The following is a 24,481-nucleotide window of genomic DNA, read 5'->3' on the forward strand; positions in this document are numbered from 1 at the left end:
AATAGTGAGAGTTTTACTTCTTCTTTTCCAATTTGGATTCTTTTTATTTCTTTTTCTGCTCTGATTGCTGTGGCCAAAACTTCCAAAACTATGTTGAATAGTAATGGTGAAAGTGGGCACCCTTGTCTTGTTCCTGACTTTAGAGGAAATGCTTTCAATTTTTCACCATTGAGGATAATGTTTGCTGTGGATTTGTCATATATAGCTTTTATTATGTTGAGGTATGTTCCATCTATTCCTGCTTTCTGGAGAGTTTTTATCATAAATGGATGTTGAATTTTGTCAAAGGCTTTCTCTGCATCTATTGAGATAATCATATGGCTTTTATTTTTCAATTTGTTAATGTGGTGTATTACAATGATTGATTTGCGGATGTTGAAGAATCCTTGCATCCCTGAGATAAAGCCCACTTGGTCATGGTGTATGATCTTTTTAATGTGTTGTTGGATTCTGATTGCTAGAATTTTGTTAAGGATTTTTGCATCTATGTTCATCAGTGATATTGGCCTGTAGTTTTCCTTTTTGTGGGATCTTTGTCAGGTTTTGGGATTAGGGTGATGGTGGCCTCATAGAATGAGTTTGGAAGTTTACCTTCCTCTGCAATTTTCTGGAAGAGTTTGAGCAGGATAGGTGTTAGCTCTTCTCTAAATTTTTGGTAGAATTCAGCTGTGAAGCCGTCTGGACCGGGGCTTTTGTTTGCTGGAAGATTTTTGATTACAGGTTCAATTTCCATGCTTGTGATGGGTCTGTTAAGATTTTCTATTTCTTCCTGGTCCAGTTTTGGAAAGTTGTACTTTTCTAAGAATTTGTCCATTTCTTCCACGTTGTCCATTTTATTGGCATATAATTGTTGATAGTAATCTCTTATGATCCTTTGTATTTCTGTGTTGTCTGTTGTGATCTCTCCATTTTCATTTCTAATTTTATTGATTTGATTTTTCTCCCTTTGTTTCTTGATGAGTCTGGCTTGAGAAACCTATATGCAGGTCAGGAAGCAACAGTTAGAACTGGACATGGAACAACAGACTGGTTCCAAATAGGAAAAGGAGTAAATCAAGGCTGTACATTGTGACCGTACTTATTTAACTTCTATGCAGAGTACATCATGAGAAACGCTGGGCTGGAAGAAGCACAAGCTGGAATCAAGATTGCCAGGAGAAATATCAATAACCTCAGATATGCAGATGACACCACCCTTATGGGAGCCTCTTGATGAAAGTGAAAGAGGAGAGTGAAAAAGTTGGCTTAAAGCTCAACATTCAGAAAAAGAAGATCATGGCATCCAGTCCCATCACTTCATGGCAAATAAATGGGGAAACAGTGGTAACAGTGGCTGACTTTATTATTTTGGGCTTCAAAATCACTGCAGATGGTGATGGCAGCCATGAAATTAAAGGACACTTACTCCTTGGAAGGAAAATTATGACCAACCTAGACAGCATATTAAAAAGCAGAGACATTACTTTGCCAACAAAGGTCCGTTTAGTCAAGGCTATGGTTTTTCCAGTGGTCATGTATGGATGTGAGAGTTGGACTGTGAAGAAAGCTGAGCCCCAAAGAATTGATGCTTTTAAACTGTGGTGTTGGAGAAGACTCTTGAGAGTCCCTTGAACTGCAAGGAGATCCAACCAGTCCATCCTAAAGGAGCTCAGTCCTAGGTGCTCATTGGAAGGACTGATGTTGAAGCTGAAACTCCAATACTTTGGCCACCTGATGCGAAAATCTGACTCATTTGAAAAGACCGTGATGCTGGAAAAGATTGAGGGCAGGAGGAGAAGGCGATGACAGAGGATGAGATGGCTCGATGGCATCACCGACTCGATGGACATAAGTTTGGGTAAACTCTGGGAGTTGGTGATGGACAGGGAGGCCTGGTGTGCTGTGGTTCATGGGGTCGCAAAGAGTCAGACACGACTGAGCAACTAAACTGAACTGAACTCAATAATACATGATGTAGAACGTCTTTTCATGTGCTTATTTGCCATCTGGTGAATTGTCAAAGTCTTTGGCCTATTTTTTAACTGAGTTGTTTTCTGCTTCTTGTGTTTTAAGAGTTCTTTGTCAGCTGTCTCTTTTGCATATATTTTCTCCCAGGCTGTAGCTTGTCTTCTCATTCTCCAGGCATTGTCTTTCACAGAGCAAAAGTTCTTAATTTTTATGAAGTCCAGCTTATCAATTATTTCTTTCATGGATTGTGCCTTGGTGTTTTATTTAAAAAGTCATTGCCATACCCAAAGTCATCTAGATTTTCTGTTCTGTTATCTTCTAGGAGTTTTATAGATTTTCATTTTACAATTAGACTTATGTTGCATTTTGAGTTAATTTTTGTGAAAGGTGTAAAGTCTGTGTCTAAATTCCTTTTTTTTTTTGGCATGTAGATGTCCACTTGCTCCAGCACCATTTGTTAAAAAGACTGTCTCTGCTCCACTACCTTTGCTCCTTTGTCAAAGACCTACTGTATTTTTATGAGTCTCTTTCTGGGCTCCCTCTTCTGTTACATTCATCTATTTATTCTTTTTCCACTTCCACACTATCTTGATTCCTATAGCTTTATAGTAAGACTTGAAGTCAGATAGTGTCAGTCCTCCAACTTCATTCTTTTCTTTCCATGTTGTATTCACTATTCTCAGGCTTTTGCCTCTCCATATAAGCTTTAGAAATGGTTTGTTGATAGCCACAAGAGAACTTGCTGGACTTTTGATTTGAGTTGCATTGAATCTATAAATCAAGTTGGGAAGAATTGACGTCTTGAGAATATTGAGTCTTCTTATTTGTGAACATGTAGTGTCTCTCCATTTACTTAGTTGCCTGATTTTTATTTAGCTCATTAGAGTTTTACAGTTTTCCTCACATAGATTTTGTACATATTTTGATAGGTTTCTGGCTAAGTATTTCATTTTGGGGGTTGCTAGTATAAATTGTATTGTGTTTTTTTTATTTCAAATCCCACTTGTTATTACTGGTGCATAGGAAAGCAATCCTGCAACCTTGCTATAATCACTTATTAGTCCCACCAGCTTCCATTCTTTCAGATTTTCTATATGTGTCATCTGCGAAGACAGTTTTGCTTATTTCTTCCACATCTGTGTACTTTTTACTTACTTCTCGTATCTAATTGTATTAGCAGTGACTTCTAGGATAATGTTGAAAAGTAGTGGTGAGATCCTTGACTTGAAGGTATCCTTGACTTGTTCCTGACGTTAGTGGGGGAACTTCCAGTTTCTCACCATAAAGTATGATGTTAGGTGTAAGGTTTTTTGTAGATATTCTTTATCAAGCTGATGAATTTCACCTCTATCCATGAAGTTTAACTATGGATTTTTAGAAGTTTATCCAGTCTTTTTTGGTTTAAATAAATAATTTTTCAGTTGGTTCTCTTATATATTCTAATAGGTAATTATGTCATCTGTAAAAGTTGACAAATTTCCTCTTAAAATATGTTTTCTATGGCATCTTGTCCCATCACTTCATGGCAAATAGATGGGGAAACAGTGGAAACAGTGTCAGACTTTATTTTTTTGGGCTCCAAAATCACTGCAAATGGTAACTACAGCCATGAAATTAAAAGATGCTTGTTCCTTGGAAGAAAAGCTATGACCAACCTAGACAGCATATTAAAAAGCAGATTGCCAACAAAGGTCCATCTAGTCAAAGCTATGGTTTTTCCAGTAGTCAGGTATGGATGTGAGAATTGGACTATAAAGAAAGCCGAGTGCCGAAGAGTTGATGCTTTTGAACTGTGGTGTTGGAGAAGACTCTTGAGAGTCCCTTGGACTGCAAGGAGATGCAACCTGTCCATCCTAAAGGAAATCAGTCCTGAATGTTCATTGGAAGGACTTATGCTGAAGCTGAAACCCCAATACTTTGGCCACCTAATGTGAAGAACTGACTCATTGGAAAAGATCCTGATGCTGGGGAAGATAGAATGCGAGAAGAAGGGGACAGCAGAGGATGAGATGGTTGGATGGCATCATTGACTCGATGGACATGAGTTCGAGTAAGATCTGGGAGTTGGTATTGGACAGGGAAGCCTGGCGTGTTGTAGTCCATGGTGTCGCAAAGAGTCAGACACAACTGACCAACTGAACTGATTGAACTGATGTGTATTTTTATTGTTGACTTCTCATTTTATTACATTTTTGATCAGATGATCTGGACTGAATGGTGGTAATTATTTTAATATATTTGTGTATACATATATATCATACTATATGTTTTCTTTTCTGACATAATATCTGATCATTTTAGAAAATTTCTGTTCATGTTTAAAAATAATAGACAGTTTAAAATTAAAGACTTAATTATGAATGTGAATTTGTGAATATCTATCTGAATTTTAATTAGTTTTGCTATGTGTATATTTGAAACTATCTGGTTAGGTGCATAAAGTTCCTTGACTATTACTCTTTTGGGTGGTATTGTTCTTTGGATTAATATACATTCATTTATGTTTTTAAAACTTATTTTGTTGAAGTACAGTTGATTTACAGTCTTGTGTTAATTTTTGCTATACAGCAGAGTGATTCGGTTGCACACATATATATTCTTTACTTCATATTTTTATGATTTAAAAACTTTAGATTCTAATTTTACCAAAATGTGTATACAGTTTTCAAGATCAAATGATATGACAAAGCTTCATACAGAAAGCAGCAGTCTCCGGTCATATACTCTCTCAAAAAATGTTCCAAAGCCTTCAGCTTCTCTAGCTGATTTTTCTCTTCTCACATTTTAAAGCCACATGATTAATTGTAATTTAAAATTTTTTCCATTTACCTATTGATTTCTTGTGGAAAATTAAGATTTTTCCTCTCTTAAAGTGCTCCTCACAGCACCGCTCCCCACCTCATACACTTATACTTTCCTGATCTCTCAATCCAGATACATCACAATCAGATCAATGGTCAGTGCCTACCTTAGTGTCTAAGTCCTGTTCGCATCTGAGACCAAAAAAAAAAAAAATCTATTACAAATATTTAATATTCAGTTCAACTTTTAATGATACTTCCCTGATAGCTCAGTTGGTAAAGAATCCGCCTACAATGCAGGAGACCCCGGTTTGATTCCTGGGTCGGGAAGATCTGCTGGAGAAGGGATAGGCTACCCACTCCAGCATTCTTGGGCTTCCCTTGTGGCTCATCTAGTAAAGAATCTGCCTACAATGTGCTAGACCAGGGCTTGATCCCTGGGTTGGGAAGATCCCCTGGAGAAGGGAAAGACTACCCACTCCAGTATTCTAGCCTGGAGAATTCCATGGACTGTATAGTCAATGGGGTCACAAAGAGTCTGACATGACTGAGTGACTTTCACTTTCAACTTTTTTAATATTTCCCCAAAGTGAATAAGGACTTTTGATGCAACAGTCACTAATTCATCTCCAGACTCTCATTAGAGCTGCAAATCTTCTTTCATTACTGCCAGCATGTAATCTATCAGGGGCTCTTTTTTACTGTTGAGACATCCTTTTAGAAACTTTTCTCTCACTAGAATCTGATTGATGGCTTTCTCAGCCTGCTGTGTACGCTGACTTTCTGGGGCTTTCCTTTACCAGAATCCATCTGTTATTATGTATGTTAATTACCAGTAGCTCTTTCTTTCTACCTAAATGTTCTCTTTCATTTTATAGCATCCCAATCTTAGTTCATAGGTGTGATAATTATTACTATTTCTAAACAAATTATGGACTTCCAAGAGTCTTCTGATCTTGGCCTTTTCTGAGTTCTTTTTTTCTTCCATTCTGTTCTCTAACCCTCATACTGAAAACTTCCCTTCAGCATCTTCTCATCCTGAGTATCTGTTCTTGTTTGGAGCTCTGTGAGAGACTGGACCTGTCGACAAGTGGGCTTCACTTTCAGTTGAAAAAAAAGTGGCAAGGTGGCTTTCTCTTGGGTGACTCTCAGATGTCATAATATATAGATCTCTCTCTTGACCCATCAGCGTCAAGCCTGGTATAAGCCTGGCTGCCAATATTGTATGAGTTGAAAAGAAGCCTCAGTTTCCCATAGGCTGAGCCAGCTGTCACCTATGCACACAGCCACTGCCCTTCCCTGGAGATCGACACTCCCTCCTCACTAAACACAGTGATAATTGGCCAGTGCAGGATTTTAGGGTTCAATGCATCTGCATGTCCCTGCTGCTCCATAATCTGAATAATAACCTTGTTGATTGTTCCAAGACACCTACATTCTCCAGGGTCTCCTGCCTTAAGGCATAGGGCACAGCTAACTTTTAGACCAATACTTGGCAAATTAGTTTATGTTCTGCTTTTTTTATGTAAGCTTTCTGTTTTCAGAAGTATTCCAGATGTGGGAATTCACTGAAGGTTTGCTTTCTTTTTTCTTTTTTTTTTTAGAATAAATATAGATTTTAAAAATGTCTTTTCTCTCATTTCTAGAGATTTGCTGTAGGAGAGGAGAGCTGGACCTTTAATCTTCCCTGATTCTATTCAGTTTGCATCTTGACTGGCAACCTGAAGCTGAATATTTTATGAATTTCAGTTCAGATTTTCTGTTTTTGTCCATTTTCATGTTGGTGGCTTCCCTAGTGGCTTCAGACAGTAAAAAAAAAATCCGCCTGCAATGCTGGAAACCGAGGTTTGATCCCTAGGTCAGAAGGTTCCCCTAGAGAAGGGGATGGCTATCCAATTCAGTATTCTTGCCTGGAGATTCCATGGACAGAGGAGACTGGTGGTCTATAGTTCTTGGGGTCGCAAAGAGTTGGACATGACTGAGCTACTTTCTTTCTTAGTGTTTCACACTTTCTTTCATACTTTCTTTCATAATGTTATCAACATTAACATTCTGTTGGTCATGTTGGCTGAACATATTTTTTGGAGTCATTCCCTCTTTTATTTCATTTATCTTATTTTTCATGGCAATGAAATTTCACATCTCAACATAATTTTGTCAGTATTTTTCTTTGGAAAAAGTACTTTGTAAATGATAAGATTTTGATTGTTTTCTTTAGTTTTAGTTGTATTCTTTAATATAGACTTTAAATATTTATCCTATCTTTTTTTTTTTTTTTTGAAATTTTCTTGTCAAGTACAAATATGTTTCCCCTCAAATTTCCAAACTGTTAACTATTTATCTTGACATAAGAAGGAGAAGGAAATGGCAACCCACTCCAGTATTCTGGCCTGGAGAATCCTATGGACAGAAGAGCCTAGCAAGCCCTAGTCCTTGGGATTGCAAAGAGTCGAACATGACCAAGTGACTAATACTTTATCTTGATATTGTCTATTAATTAATTTAAAAAATTTCATCAACTTTCTACTACCACATATTAAATTCATTTGTCAAATGTGCTGTATTTCTGTGCTTTGTGTTGTGTTTTTCTACTACATGTCCATATTCATGATATATTAATCATTTCTATGCTTAATGATTTATTGACTGGTCAGTTTCATTTTTCTTATTTTTCAGTTGTTATTTAATAGTTTTCCATTCATACAGTATACAGCAATTCTGAGCTATTCTGAAGAATGAGGTAGATAAAAATAATAAAATACATAGGTTCTTTTTAACCACACCAATAAAATTGGGAGTATAGTACATTCAAGATGTGTGTTTCTTTTCAAGGTTAAAACTCAAGGAAGGAAGACTGCCTTCTTCATGAATAATCAGTCAGCTTTAAGACAGGGAACACAAACTCAATTGCCCTGATTTTATTGGAGCTGTCTGTTATTCTCTTTAGCATGTAGTCCACTACAAAAATAGGGATAAGTTCCAACTGCCAACAGAACCCTATGGAATACAAACCATTCTGTACAGCAATGAGGAGGGAATGCAAGCAAGAAAGAGAACAAGCAGGAGTATACGTACTGCTCTAGAATGTTGATGATGAAATGAGAGGACTAGAGGGTAGCTCTTGGAACAGCCTGGGCATACAATGAATTTTCTTGTATTAAGTTAGAACCATGTTTAGTAGATAAAAGGGAATGATTCAATAGAGATGGAGAGTTTGACTGTTTTCACACCCCCGCACTAGGGGGTGTGAAACAGCCTGTTTCACAGTTTCTAAGAGAAACTTCTTCCTCTTAGAAAAGCAACAAGGATGAAATTAGAAGATGTAAAGAAAGAGATGCCCATAGATGTGTACAGAGAGTTAGATAACTTACATTGATGGTGTTGATCTTCTGAATAACTGTAGCCTCTGACGTCTGCATCAGAATCAGCAGGGAGGGCTGGATAAAAATTCACCTCCCTGTGTGACTGTCATCAAAGTCTAGGAATCTGTGATACAAGTTATTCTAACTAAAGTTGGAGAACCAAAGTTCAAATTAAGTAGGAGGTAATTTGCAGGATATGTCTATATGATCGGGAAAGTATTGGTGAGCAGCAGATATGGGTGGGCAATGGAGAGAAAAAAAGAATATTAGACAGAGCCTATGGAAGTTGGAAGTAGGCATTTGTGTTGAAGAGGCTGGCCCAGTTCCACGGTAGGGATCAGTGTGCTTCCATGGCTTCTTATAGGTTAAAGTAATCACACCTAAAAACCTGTTATCACTTCTCTATTTGTCAGGGCCCAGGAAAAGTTACTAAGGCAGGCTGCTGAATCAAGGACATGAAGAAAACCTGAGCAATTTCCTTTCCTATGGGATTGAGAGACCCACCTTTCTTGGCAGGCAGAGTTCATAACACTGATTGCAACATAAAATCCTGTGGATTTGTGTATTCAGAATTTCAGTTTCACTTATTTCTGATGAGCCCTGCCAACCCGCCAGACCAGACTTTCCTCTGCTGATATGGCTCAGTTCCATTCTCAGATGCTGCTGCTTTTTTTTTCTCTTTTATAATTTCATATATTTATTATACTTGACACCTTTTCTGCATATATGTATGTCTTGACTTCTGTATACATGTGCACTACCTCATTTTCTCTGATAGCTACATATTATTCCCTAATTAGTTTTTCTTTTTAATTAATTTATTTATTTTAATTAGAGGCTAATTACTTTACAATATTGTGGTGGTTTTAACCATACACTGACATGAAGCTTTTTGCATTTCTTTTCCATGGGGATGGTCTTTATCCCTGTCTCCTGTACAATGTCATGAACCTTGTCCATAGTTCATCAGGCACTGTCTATCAGATCTAGTCTCTTAAATCTATTTCTCACTTCCACTATATAATCATAAGGGATTTGATTTAGGTCATACGTGAATGGTCTAGTGGTTTTCCCCACTTTCTTCAATTTAAGTCTGAGGAGGCCTTACAAATAGCTGTGAAAAGAAGAGAATCCAAAAGCAAAGGAGAAAGGGAAAGATATAAGCATCTGAATGCAGAGTTCCAAAGAATAGCAAGAAGAGATAAGAAAGCCTTCCTCAGCAATCAGTGCAAAGAAATAGAGGAAAACAACAGAAAGGGAAAGACTAGAGATCTCTTCAAGAAAATTAGAGATACCAAGGGAACATTTCATGCAAAGATGGGCTCAATAAAGGACAGAAATGGTAGGGACCTAACAGAAGCAGAAGATATTAAGAAGAGGTGGCAAGAATACACAGAAGAACTGTACAAAAAAGAGCTTCAAAACCCAGATAATCACGATGGTGTGATCACTCACCTAGAGCCAGACATCCTGGAATGTGAAGTCAAGTGGGCCTTAGGAAGCATCACTACAAACAAAGCTAGTGGAGGTGATGGAATTCCAGTTGAGCTATTTCAAATCCTAAAAGATGATGCTGTGAAAGTGCTGCACTCAGTATGCCAGCAAATTTGGAAAACTTAGCAGTGGCCACAGGACTGGAAAAGGTCAGTTTTCATTCCAATCCCAAAGAAAGGCAATGCCAAAGAATGCTCAAACTACCACACAATTGCACTCATCTCACACGCTAGTAAAGTAATGCTCAAAATTCTCAAAGTCAGGCTTCAGCAGTACATGAACCGTGAACTTCCAGATGTTCAAGCTGGTTTTAGGAAAGGCAGAGGAACCAGAGGTCAAATTGCCAACATCTGCTGGATCATGGAAAAAGCAAGAGAGTTCCAGAAAAACATCTATTTCTGCTTTATTGACTATGCCAAAGCCTTTGACTATGTGCATCACAATAAACTGTGTAAAATTATGAAAGAGATGGGAATACCAGAGCACCTGACCTGCCTCTTGAGAAACCTATATGCATGTCAGGAAGCAACAGTTAGAACTGGACATGGAACAACAGACTGGTTCCAAATAAGAAAAGGAGTATGTCAAGGCTGTATATTGTGACCCTACTTATTTAATTTATATGCAGAGTACATCATGAGAAACGCTGGGCTGGAAGAAGCACAAGCTGGAATCAAGATTGCCGGGAGAAATATCAATAACCTCAGATATGCAGATGACACCACCCGTATGGCAGAAAGCAAAGAAGAACTAACGAGCCTCTTGATGAAAGTGAAAGAGGACAGTGAAAAAGTTGGCTTAAAGTTCAACATTCAGAAAACTAAGATCATGGCATCCAGTCCCATCACTTCATGGGAAATAGATGGGGAAACAGTGGAAATAGTGTCAGACTTTCTTTTTTTGGGCTCCAAAATCACTGCAGATGGTGACTGCAGCCATGAAATTAAAAGATGCTTACTCCTTGGAAGGAAAGTTGTGACCAACCTAGATAGTATATTGAAAAGCAGAGATACTTCTTTGCCAACAAAGGTCCATCTAGTCAAGGCTATGGTTTTTCCAGTAGTCATGTATGGATGTGAGAGTTGGACTGTGAAGAAAGCTGAGTGCCGAAGAGTTGATGCTTTTGAACTGTGGTGTTGGAGAAGACTCTTGAGAGTCCCCTGGACTGCAAGGAGATCCAACCGGTCCATCCTAAAGGAGATCAGTCCTGGGTGTTCATTGGAAGGAATGATGCTGAAGCTGAAACTCCAATACTTTGACCACCTCATGCGAAGAGTTGACTCGTTGGAAAAGACCCTGATGCTAGGAGGGATTGGGGGCAGGAGAAGAAGTGGACGACAGAGGATGAGATGGCTGGATGGCATCACCGACTCGATGGACATGAGTTTGAGTGAAATCCAGGAGTTGGTGATGGACAGGGAGGCCTGGCGTGCTATGATTCACAGGGTCTCAAAGAGTCGGACACGACTGAGCAACTGAACTGACATGAATCAGCCATGGGTGTACATGTGTCCTCCCATCCTGAACCCCCCTCCTGGCTCCCTCTCCACCTCATCAGATGCTGCTTCTTTACCTGCATGTAACCTGAGACAAATGACTTCCATGTGGAAGAAGAAGAAGTTGCAAGGTCTTCCTCTCACTCTCTGTCTTTTTTCATTTGATCTACATCAGCAGTCCCTTAACTGGTCTCCAGGCCATCAGCTTCTTCCTTCCCCAGATCACCAGAGTCAGCTTTCTTGACAAAGACTGAGAGCTAAACAAATGATGGAATATTTGTAATCCAGGTAGTAAAGTGCTGTGCGTACTCACTTCTGTGAAGGTTCCCCATCATCAGAGTGCAGTCCAAACAAATGAGAGACACACAAGGGTTTCTGCAACACACCTCGTCTTCTGCCACTGCCTCCTCCAGTCATCCCTGCCTCGCTCATTCCAGAGACACAGAATCTCTATCCCAGGATCTTTATCATTGCTTCAGGACTCTGTGCACCCTTGCAATTGGTATCTTTTATAGTCTCGTGGTTATTCTTCTTTTGTTCCCCTAAGGAAATGTATTTAAGTGCCATCCCCTCAATGTAGCTCTTTTTGGAACCCACTCTCCCAAGGCAGAATTATTTTTTCATCTGTATTCCATAGTAATTTATATAACTGTCAACTGTTTGTCTTAGAACATTAAAGTTATTATATTAAGTGCTTAATATATAATGTTAATGTAATATTATTATATTATATTAATGTGCTCAGTTATATTTTTGTTTCAAAACTGGACTTGAATTTCTTTAGATCAAAAATTTTACTTCCCCAATGCCTGACACATAGGATGTCCACCATAAGTTTTAACTGAGTACATTTCAGTCAAAAATCCTCCTATATAATCCAAATTGAAAGAACATAGAAAAGTAGAGTTCTTTGGAGCTAGCAATGTGAGCAGCTCTCAGCAACCTTGTTTAATAGAAACAAGTCTTTCTTTTTCCATATATTATTATAGTTGTAGCATTCATTAATAAAGCTTCGTACCTGTAGAATCAGAGCATTTCAGTAGGAAGAGTATCTCTGAAATGGTTCTTTTGATTTGCAGATGAAGAAAAAAGTCCTGTGTTTATGTCTGCCCCACAGGTAGCTTTTATCAAGTCTATTCAACAACCAACAACCTTTGTGAATTCATGAGTATTAAATCATTTTTATATTCCAGGCAAGTAAATTCTAAAAGAGAACAGCATGTGCGATGCATTTCAGTTCAAACAGAATCTCATTAAGAAATCTTAACCTAAGATGTTGGGGTGGGGGAAAGCCAGGCTACTTGATGAGAGATAATTGGTAAGTTCAAGGTGGGTTTTAAATCAAGAGAAGTGCTTTTTATGTTTTTTGCAGAGATGACATGCCTATCAGGGCATCAGAAGAACTGTAGAGTGGGTATTGATGAGTTACTTTTCCCTGGGTTTAATTGAGCCTCTTCTCTTTGATAGGTTTCAGAACCTGCTGTGGTCCAGAAAGACGTTTGTGGACCACATGAAGGTCTATAACCACAGTTACATCTACATGCCTGCCTTTTCTATGAAGACGGGAACAGAGCCATCCCTCCGGGTTTATTACACACTGTCAGATGTTGGTGCCAATCAGACAGTGCTCTTTGCCAACCCCAACTTTCTGCGTAGCATTGGGAAGTTCTGGAAAAGTAGGGGAATTCACGCCAAGCGCCTGTCCACAGGACTCTTTCTGGTGAGCGCAGCCCTGGGCCTCTGTGAAGAGGTGGCCATCTATGGCTTCTGGCCCTTCTCGGTGAATATGCATGAACAGCCCATCAGCCACCACTACTATGATAATGTCCTGCCCTTTTCTGGCTTTCATGCCATGCCGGAGGAATTTCTTCAACTCTGGTATCTTCATAAAATTGGTGCACTGAGAATGCAGTTAGACCCATGTGAGGACAACTCACTCCAGCCCACTTCCTAGGGACTGTGGAAAAAGAAAGGACTGAGCCAGGGTATTTTTGTTAGGTTTTCTACGTAACTTCAAAAGGAAATGATCAGGTCATTTCATGGATTTGCATGGACAACTTGGAAAAAAATGACAACAGAAACCCAAGGGAAACTCTGCTTTGACTATGGCTTGGAAGACAAAAAAAGAAGTGAACCATCCCATGAAATATTTGGCACATGGTGGATTTGCAACTAGTAATATGCTGATGAAGTGATGTTGGTAAAGCACATTTACATGAGAAGGTACAGTTCACAAACTAGTCAAAACTAGTTATTGAAGCTGAGGAATTAAGGTAGATTAAGTGAAATGCCAGAGTAGAAGTGTTACTGGTTATCAACCTGAACTGACTTAGTTAAAAAAAAAAAAAAGCTATCTTAATCAGACTAACATTAGAACTATAGGTTTTTAAAAAATTCTTATTTAATTTTGCCCTATTTAAGGGCAGTGAGTAGGTGATGGGGTGCATTTTTAAAAAATCCCTTACTGAGTAATATGGATACAAAACACTACAGCTGATAATTGTAATTTGTTGAACCAAGTCTTTGTTAACTAGAGTTCCCCTCCCTTCCATTTAAAAAATTGTTAAATAAGAATTACTTCCTCCCCTTTTGTCAAGTCCACTTAGACAATGTGAAACATTGTTGAATTTAGATTGTGTTGATTCATTGTCAGGAGGACAAATCACTTTCCCTCCTCAGAATTTAGGGCATAAACTCAGTTTTAGGTCTGCATTATGCAAGCCTATTTGCATTATTATTGTGTGTGCTCAGTTGCTCAGTTGTGTCCTACTCTCTGTGACCCCATGGACCATAGCCTGCCAGACTTCTCTGTCCATGGGATTTGGAGTGGGTTGTCATTTCCTATTTCACAGGATCTTCCTGACCCAGGGACCGAAACCCATATCTCTTGCTTATTATTTTAGTGCAAAAAACTAGAAATACAAGTGCATTATTTGTTTGCAAATTGGCATAATTATCTTCATAATTTAATATTCGGAGATGAAGTAAAGCACAATGACATCAAGCTTAGTCTCTGGAAGACAGACTGGAAGATACTCCCTTTTCTTTCTGCCATGGTAAATAGGTTCTCTCCAAGATGAAGCATATGCATGCACAGATAAAAGCATGCATAGACTCATGTACACTCATACACACACTCAGACAAAGCTAATTCCTGTGCAGCTATGAAAGCGGAACCTATATGACCTGGGATGGCAGAAATCTGTAACTCGTGTTGGAGAGCTATGAATGCATTACGTGCTACCTACCACACCTTGCTACAAGACAAACCAGCTTACTGGTTGCTGCTCTGATGCTCATACCAGCATGAGATGTGAGCCTTAGCCCCAAATCATTCCAAATGAACAGAACTGTTTTAGTGTATGTGACTCCCCCCCACCAACATCTCATGAGTAAATCCTGTGTCACATGCGGTCATCAACACATGGTTCACAGCAGTACAGGGATGTGAGTTAGTAGTTGTTGATTCCCTTAGTAACAGGTAGGACAGCTTAGAAGGCTTGCTACCTCAGCTTTGACACACTGCACACAAACTCTGTGGACAGTTTACAGGCAGCCAGATGTGTTTACATACAGAGAAAGGTAAAAGAAACCTCACATGGTCTTTGTGTTTGGGAATATCTTAATCTAAAAGGAGACAGTACATATCACTAACTTGATTCTTTGAAGTGTCACCAAAATGTAGGTAAACTGTACCCAAAAGTTCTGCTTCATTTTCCATGAAAAAGACGTAGTATACAATGTAGACCAAACCAGGTGGCAGTTTTGGGGTGGATTCATTTAAATAATACCGAGATAACAAAGCCCTTGGGAAAATTCTACATCATTGGGATGTGGTGGTGCTCAGTCGCTCAGTCGTGTCCGACTCCTTGCAACCCCATGGACTGTAGGCCGCCAGGCTTCTCTGTCGATGGACTTTTCCAGAAAAGAATACTGAAGTGGGTTGCCATTTCCTACTCCAGGGGATCTTCCTGTCCAGGCCATTTCTAAATAAGATTGAATATTAAGGTTATTATAGAGATCAACAGTTAAAATATGACTGGTGACATAACACAGATTCTATTGATACTTAGAAAGTTAAGAATTTAAGGATATTGATTCTGTGCAGATCCAATTTGCTCTTTTGATCCTATTTGGCAGCAAAAATGTAATGAGAATGTGCTATGAGTGAGTTGCACTAAATATGCACTGTATGTGCAATCCTGAATATATTTCCTCTTTTGAGCTCTTATTATTATTTAATAACTACCTGAAAAAGAGTGCATTTTTACCTATACACTTCATCAAAATATAAAAGGCCTAACAAAAAACACACATAAAAGTTAATAAAATAGATAATACTCAAATTAGTGCTTTAATTGTTGATTGTTAAAATCAGTAATTAATGAACTCCATCAAACTCATGTGTCTTGGCTCCATTGAAGATGTCTTCTGGAAATTTTGCATTTTGTAATTCCTGGGCTAGGTTTGTGCAAGAGATTTGTACAGTGGTTAGTTGTACATTTGGGGCTTCTGAAAGGCAAGCAAATGGATAGAGTATAATTAGATCCCGGCTTCTTAACTGGAGTGATTCTCCTCCTCTATCTGGTGACATTTGCCAGTGTTGGAGAAGGCGATGGCACCCCACTCCAGTACTCTTGCCTGGAAAATCCCATGGATGGAGGAGCCTGGTAGGCTGCAGTCCATGGGGTCGCGAAGAGTCGGACTCGACTGAGCGACTTCACTTTGACTTTTCACTTTCATGCATTGGAGAAGGAAATGGCAACCCACTCCAGTGTTCTTGCCTGGAGAATCCCAGGGACAGGGGAGCCTGGTGGGCTGCCGTCTATGGGGTCGCACAGTCAGACACGACTGAAGCGACTTAGCAGCAGCAGCAGCAGCAGACTTTTTTGTGGGATCTTAGTTCCCCCACCAGAGATGGAACCCAGGCCCTCGGCAGTGAAAGCTCAGAGTCCTGACCACTGGATCACTAGGGAATTCTTAGGAGACATTTTTGATGGTCATGGCTTGGAGGGTGCTGCCAGTATCTAGTGGATAGAGGCCAGGGGTCCTACTAAAGATCTACAATGCACAGAGCAGCACCCCCAACAAAGAATTACCCATGTGAAAATCCCAGTAGTGCCAAGGTTGAGAAACCCCAGATTAGACCAAAATGATATTTTGATTATCCCATATTATCTTCACTTATATGCTCATGTCATTCAAAGTATGACTACAATTTAATGGGAATGCTTTCTCAGAGTAGATTACAGTTTGGCATTATTTTATAGTGATAATTCACAAGTATGCCATACATATTTCCTTTTCTGTGGTTAGATATATCTCAATGTAGGAGTTGTGAGTGTGTATGCTTATGTGTGTGTACATGTGCTTATAGCATAAAGTTAGTATATCCATCCTTATTGGAATATATGTGTTCCTAAGTGAGGATCTTTCTAGAATTATCTCGCACAGTACTCTGGCATACTCTATTACTCTTAAGTTAAATTCTAAGCTCCCATTATTTTATTTTTTTGAAATTGAGACCTTCAGAATTGGGCCTCATTATTTGTCAAATTTGGTTGAGTACATTTTAATGTTACTGACCCTTAAGATTCAGCTCAGAAGAGAGTTAGGTTGCACACATGTGTTGTAGACACATTTCATAAGAAAGTATTTCATCACTTTTGATGCACCTGCAAGGAGAAGGCATCATCCTCTAACATATTAGTCTAATTTTTAAGTTACATTTCAGTGGCAAAAATTAGCTTGCTCCATGGGGATAAATGAGGGGATGAAGAGACTGAAAATGAGTACCTGATGTGAATTTTTATTTTTATTAGCTCCATATGGAGAACTGCACTAATATTATGGATCATGAGTAAGAAAGACTTCTGTTTGATTTTAATCAGACTTAGGTCAAATTAAGATGCCTGAAGGATTAAGTCTTTCATAAGAAAGTAATTTTTTATATGAAAGATTTTTTATGGAAGAAGACACTGGACACATGCTTTCTATAGAGTATTTGACCAACAGTTTATACAACACTGTGCGTCTAAATTGAAAGTAACACAAGAAGTTAAGGTGTGCTTCCTGGATTTTTTTTCTGTATAGTTCACTTTTACCTGTTTTAACAAGGGCGAATGATTCAAAATGATACAGAGATCCAGAGTGACAGATGTTCAAACAGTACTCTGTTTTTTGGCTTTGTGCTGTTTTAGGCCCTTTTCTGGACTAAAAACCTTGTTTAGGTTAAATATAACTTGTACCTGAAGCAATGGGCAACCTGGCTTAAAAATCTATTTGGAAAACAACTGGGGAAATGCTAGGATACTGAATTTGCCAAAAGTATTCTGAGATTAGTCCAAAGCTTTACAGTAGTATTAGTGATAATTTCAAATAGAAATAATAACCCATAACATTGTCAGCAACTCAGGTAGGTTTGTCATTTTATTATATACCACCTCCTGTTTCTCAGTTTGGAAAATCAGTCACCTAGGGTTTTCATTTCTATGTTTAAAAATACTGATTGTATGAAAATTTTAACTGATAAACCCTTGTTAGGAGGGACCTAAAGAGGAAAAAAAAAGTCACAGTCCACTGAAAACTTCAGGAAATGCTTATTGGATTGTATAAAAACTTTCCCACCAAAATCAGGTAATGTATGCTCTCTGTCAGTAGAGTTTCAAAGATCAAACTCTAAGAGGACTTTTATGGGAGCTTTAGGAAGAGCATGTGGAGGAATAAGGCTTGAGAACAGTACTGTGCTTTTTATTTCTTCTGTTTCCCAGTGTAGAGGTCTCCTCTGAGATGATCTGATTTTGGTGGGCACACATCAGGGATGGACATGGGCGGACAATACTGAGGCACCTGCAACGTGGGTCAAGCCTCTTAGAAGATGAACAGTGTGTGTGGTGTGTGTGTGTGTGTGTGTGTGTGTGTGTGTGTGTGTGTGTGTGTATGTGTTAGTCACTCAGTTGTGTCTGATTCTTTGCATACCTATGGACTATAGGCCGCCATGTCCTCTGTCCATGGGATTCTCCAGGCAAGAATACTGGAGTGCGTAGCCATGCCCTTCTCCAGGGGATCTTCCCAACCCAGGGATCTAACCCAGGTCTCCTGCATGGCAGGCAGATTCTTTACCCTTTGAGCCACCAGGGAAGCCCCAAATGAACAGAAAATACAACTGAATATGACTAGCAGTTTAGGCAACTTCAGTGAACAGCATGCTGGGGTGAAGAAGAGGCAAATGGAAAGGAAGAAAAACCCAGTCCCCAAGCTTTCCACGTACAAAGGGTCAGAGAAGTCTCTGCTCTTGGCTTTGGCCTTCCAGCACTCTCTATCTCTGTCTACTACCACAGAAGATCTCCAGGCTTTGAGGTCAAGCTAGTAGTCTTGTGATTAGAGAGTTGGTGTGCAAATTTGCTGGGAAGCTTAAAATTTTACACTTAAACATTAAACATTTCTTTTTTTTTTTTTTTTTGATTTATACTTGTGCTCTGTAATTTGGGTGTCCCATGATAGAATTCTGATCATCTTGACCTATTTATGGTCCTGCCAGCCTTTATTAAAAATGAAACATTTTCCCCCCACTTTGATGCATTTTTTCTAAGTTCTCGAACCTGGGAAGATATCAAATATTCTACTAGTTCTCCAGTAGCCTGGAGAAAGCTCTGGAGATGCATGCAAAGGCCTAGACTGCCTGTTTATAAATTCCTAAATAAGAAGCTACTGTATTTAGGTTGAACACCATAGAATTTCTATTTTGTAAGTGAAAGGAAATTTATGTGAATCTCCAATTGTGTTGGCCAATTTTTTTCCTATTGTAAGAAAATGGATACTACTGACTTTACTCCCAGCGTAGGCCTATATGAATTTTTTACCTGAAATAAATACATGAGTGGAAAACTCATTCACACATAACACAAAAATTCCACTTGTCATTGCAATAAGAAAAAAATATGTGCTTCCATTTCCTTCTGATTTTCTGGTGCCAGCATTTCTGATTTGTTCAGCTCTAATAGTTAAGGAATAAATAACATTATAAATTAACTTATAATACTTGAGATCACTTGTACGATAGCCAAAGCCCATAACTATAAATTCTAAAGCACAAAAGAGGAATTATATTTTGGCTATGGTCACTCATTTACCTACCTCCTGTATTCATATTGATCTCTACATTGTGCTAAAATTCTTTCTGATTTGCTTTCTTGTTGAAGCTATGGGATATAATCAATAATGTGCAACGACCTTGAAGTTTTATAGAATACTGTCTAAATGTATTGATCATGTCTCTTTCTGCTTCTATATAATTAGATTTTCTCCAGTTATTTGTCATTTTAAAAGCTCCTGTTTCACATGATACGAATAAACATCTAAGAGATGTGATTTTATCCAGGGCAGAGAAAATTAGGAGATAGATATGTCTGTTTTTCTCTCTACCATAAGACAACTGTCTTTAAAAACTGTCATTAAAAAAAAGGAGTTTAATGAAGATGACAGAACAAAAATCAGGGCTTTGAGAGGGACCACTGGGAGGAATCTTTATTTTTTTAATCAAAGTACATTTGCTTACAATGTTGTGTTAGTTTCTACTGTACAGCAAAGTGAATCAACGATACATGTACATATATCCCCCCATTTTGGATTTCTGTCCCATTTAGTTCCCCATGGAGGATTGGGTAGATAGAGTTCCCTAAGCTATACAGTAGCTTCTCATTAGTTATCTATTTTATACACAGTGTATGTATGTCAGTGGGCGGGATCTTAGTGTGCAGTGAAGAGGAAGCATGGAGGTGGTTGTCCTTGTTGTCAGCCCCAAGAACCTTTTCAAAACATTTTAAAGGAAATACATTGTCATGTAACTGTTATTGCTAATGATGGAAACATGCTAGAGGAAGCAGTGTGAGACTGTGCAACGCTTGGGGAAAAAAGAAGTTACCTACTTGGACCCTCAGGGTCTAAACTCTTCCCCACTTCCTGTCCTCTCCACGTTGGGTTTTCTTTGGTGTTTGAGCCTGAATATGCAAACACTCCCATTCTCACACCCTTGTCCATCTCTACCTTGATGCATACTCACAAAATAAGGTGATTTTGATCTTTTGTCATGATGAGGCAGCAATATAGTAGCAAATGTCACCTTGAACTTGACCCTTTGAAACATGATCACCATGTGCTATGCATAAAGTTAGCTTTCGTTACTGCTTCCACAATTATACCTCAGTAAAAGGCTTTTATATTCATTATTACTTAGGCAGACTAGATGTGTTTTCTCTCCTATGTGCTAGTGTAAACACACACATACACACACCCCTTACATTAGTTAGGCCCATTGAAAGAGAAAGATGGCTGACCTGGTTGGGGGTGGCAGAGGGTGCCTTAACTTTTTCTGGCTTGGCTCCCACTTCCTTATGTATTTCCTTCGTGTACCCCTGTCACTCTAGAGGTGTAACCATGTCTGTTCCAAGTTGTATCTTTATCATCAGCAAGAACTCTTACAAGTGTAGTGAATGTGACTATTTTATATAAATGCACAATAGTATCTAGGCCTTGGAGACATCTGATAACAGTATGTAAATATCCTTTGTTGAAGTAGTAGAACCTGCTCATAGGGAATGCCTTAGGTGATAGCTGCAGAAGGACACAGACTAAAAATGCTTGTTTTTTCAGCAAATTCTAGCATTCGTGGAAGCAAGAAAACAATTTTTTTCCCATTTCTCATTTATTCTTTAACACCAATCCATTGGGCTTTCTTGTTGAAAGGTTTCTAGAGACTTTCATAATGTGTATTGTTGTTGTTTAGTCACTAAGTCACGTCAGACTCTTTGTGACCCCGTGGAATGTAGCTTGCCAGCCTCCTCTATCCGTGGGGTTTTCCAGGCAAATATACTGAAGTGGGTAGCTATTTCCTTCTCCAGGGGATCTTCCTGACCCAGGGATGGAATGCATGTCTCCTGCACTGGCAGGATTCATTACCATTTAGCCACCAGGGAAGCCCTCATAATACTGTGTATAGGGTTCACAATTTGTGATGATTGATGACCACTGGGGTACGTCAGAGACACTAAAAAGGGGTGAGAACAGACAACACGGAAGCTCCACTGAACAACAGAGCTCCACTGAAGAGCTAGCCTCGGGGCTTCCCTGGTGGTCCACTGGTTAAGAATCTGTACTTCCACAGCAGAGGGTATGGGTTCCATCCCTGGTCCAGGAATTAAGATCCCTCCTGCCAAGCGACACAGCCCAAAAATTAAAAGGAAAATTAAAAAGGAAAAAAGAAAAAGCTTGCCTAAATTTTTGAAAGTCTGGAACATGACTAGAACTTCAGTCACCATACAACATAGTTGGTCTGAAAAGCTTTGAAAAAGAAAATTTCTCTTTAACTTGATGATTGAACATTATATATTATTCTGCATGTGTGAAGGCTATTTTTCAAGAGTAAATTTGCAGAGACTAGAGCTCAGGAAAAAAATAGAAAAATTCAAATAGACTTTCTCATGCAGTGTAGTCTGACTCCAAGTCGATAGATGCAGTAATTCTGGAAAAGATGTTAGATTAGACCATAAAATTGAAATCACTTTTGAACTGTATGTAAAATTACTTCTTCCTAATAAAGCCAAACTCCACTGGCAGTAGGTATGGGGAAAATCAGTGCTCTTCATTTCTTTTTTTTTGTTGTTTGTTTCATAGAAAATGTAGCAGGTAAGAAAAAAACTTTAATTGGTACTTTTTATAGTATGACTTGAAAAAAACGGTATCTCTGTTGGTTCTGCTGAGTTGTTCTTTCCACAGAATTTAAATGCAATGTCATAGGAGGAGGTTTGCTGTTAAAACATGTCTTTTTCTTTGCTGTGTTCATTGTAATTATGGCTGGTACTGAGAAGTTTCAGTAAGTTTCAATTTCTCTACCTCCCTTACTTGGAGAAATTTTGGAAATGTACTCTGTGAATAAAATGTTTTTTTATATAGCTTGTGAAGTCTTTTTATTTCCCAGAAGCATTTGGGTAATTCTATTTTCTTTTCTTCCTTTATTTTTGTATGCATATCAGCTACACTTTTTTTTTTTCTTTCTGGGTGCAAATTCAGTGCTATTTAGTGAGAAAATTACTTTAGAAATACAGAATTATAAATGCTGTGTCTAGGATACAAGGACATTATTTGTACTTCTTATGCCCGTGAAAGTTACTATCTACTGGGCAACATAAAGTAGAAAGAAAATGGAATATTTATTTAACATGGTGTATGTACATGAACCCACTTTTTCCAGGGATAACATTTTTCCTGAATGCAATAATTCAGTATCAGTATGTGTGTCCTTGAGATACATTTAAAAATATTTCAATTCAGTGACTTGGACAAGCCTAAGTGTGCCTTCTTGCCTAAATTATTTAGATAACTGCTTCAAACTCCCATTTTCCCTTGAGCTCTGGTGGCCCCGTTCTGCCACTTTTTCAAGAGGGAGAGATATCAGGAAAAATGACCTTGGTCCATCCATTACCATGCACTTCACCTCAGAAATGACCAGGTGCTTTGTGCAGTTCTCCTTATTAATTCTCTGACTTCATTCTCACATAACAGCTTTTTGGACTGTAGCTATTTTAGGAAAGGACATTCTATTACCTAATGTTAAATCTTCATGAGGTTTAGCTGAATCACTTGGGAGAAAAGGACAGAGCTCCAGCATAAATGTGGGTTACTCTAATCTATTCTCAGATCACATGAGAAAAATAGATCCTGCTTGTTTTCACCAACTATCGTTAAGTAAAAAAATCTAGGTATTACTGAATCCTGCTGTTCTATGTTATTTTGATTTAAGCCTTCAAAAGCAGATATTAAGAGTCCAAAGGCATTAATTACTCAAGAATTCCTAAACCGAAGTAAAGGGTAATTACATGTCACAGACTGTATTTTTGCTTGAAAAATTATTATTTGGATATTCAGTTAGATTCTTGGTGATAAAAGTCTAAACACATAGGATGATTGAATTAAATCTTGTGAAGTTCATTGTGAGTGATCAGGAAACCATGGAATGAAATTGAGGCCCTATCTCCTAATGCTTAATGCGTGATTCTGAAACATATTAACTAGTTTCTAGGATTTTGAAAATATGGGAAAACAAATACTTTGTTAACTCTTTTATATGGATAGAAAGTTAATTTCTGTCCTCCACAAGAGTCATGGTTTCCAGGCATGAATTAAAAAATCAGCCTCAATATTTGGAAACTTTTTCATCATAAACAATGAAATCAAAAATTATGTTACAAAACAATCAAGAGTCTATTGGTCTCAAGATATCCTTTGATCAAGAGGATTCTGACCTTTGTGTGTGGTGGAAGAGGGCACAGTAAGAATGGAGTATGAGTGTTCCTTCGGTGAGTCTGCTGTAATTAACATCACACCAGGTGAATTACTGATCTGTTTGGAAATGGTTTTATATTGGCCTATGCTGTTAATGCTTGGGCACCCAGCAGTGGTGAAAGCAGGATTATTGATTGTATGTACAATCTCCATCAGTTCCGTTCAGTTCAGTTGCTCAGTTGTGTTCGACTCTTTGCCACCCCATGAATCGCAGCACGCCAGGCCTCCCTGTCCATCATCAACTCCCGGAGTTCACCCAGACTCATGCCCATCGAATCAGTGATGCCATCCAGCCATCTCATCCTCTGTCTTCCCCTTCTCCTCCTGCTCCCAATCCCTCCCAGCATCAGAGTCTTTTCCAATGAGTCAACTCTTTGCATGAGGTGGCCAAAGTACTGGAATTTCAGCTTTAGCATTATTCCTTCCAAAAAAATCCCAGGGTTGATCTCCTTCAGAATGGACTGGTTGGATCTCCTTGAAGTCCAAGGGACTCTCAAGAGTCTTCTCCAACACCACAGTTCAAAAGCATCAATTCTTCTGCACTCAGCTTTCTTCACAGTCTAACTCTCACATCCGTCCATGACCACAGGAAAAACCATAGCCTTGACTAGACGGACCTTTGTTGGCAAAGTAATGTCTGCTTTTGAATATGCTATCTAGGTTGGACATAACTTTTCTTCCAAGGAGTAAGCGTCTTTTAATTTCATGGCTGCAGTCACCAACAATTACTAAAAGAATTTTGTATATAGAAGACTATCAAGAACCGAGAAAAGAGATTCATGGTATCTGTACAACGTACTGTTTGTCTCGATCTCTTATAAAGGTTAAGACTGAGATGGGGGCAGTTAATACCTTAAAAGGTCAAGAGTGCTTTCAGTGCTTTCCATCATGGAGATGCAGCAGTTTGTTGTCATTGAAGTAGACATTTATTCTGGATTTGTCTTTATTGTCCTCAGTGCTCCTGCTATCACCACCATCTTCTATGGCTTATGTATATATTACATACATCACCATCTACAACGACTTATGTACCATATTGGTA

The 24,481-nt window shown here is 38.6% G+C and overlaps 1 protein-coding gene across 1 annotated transcript in view; it reads left to right on the forward strand.

The window, feature by feature from the left end:
- ST8SIA1 (ST8 alpha-N-acetyl-neuraminide alpha-2,8-sialyltransferase 1) overlaps positions 1 to 22,049 on the forward strand; it is a 175,349-nt gene extending 153,300 nt beyond the window's left edge. Inside the window, exon 5 of the mRNA XM_019961463.2 lies at positions 12,568 to 22,049. Coding sequence (XP_019817022.1) covers positions 12,568 to 13,054 — 487 coding nt within the window. The 3' untranslated portion in view covers positions 13,055 to 22,049. The remainder of the gene's footprint in view (positions 1 to 12,567) is intronic.
- Positions 22,050 to 24,481: the final 2,432 nt, after the last annotated feature.

This window comes from Bos indicus, chromosome 5 (genome assembly GCF_029378745.1).
Source record: "Bos indicus isolate NIAB-ARS_2022 breed Sahiwal x Tharparkar chromosome 5, NIAB-ARS_B.indTharparkar_mat_pri_1.0, whole genome shotgun sequence".
Lineage (NCBI taxonomy): Eukaryota > Metazoa > Chordata > Mammalia > Artiodactyla > Bovidae > Bos > Bos indicus.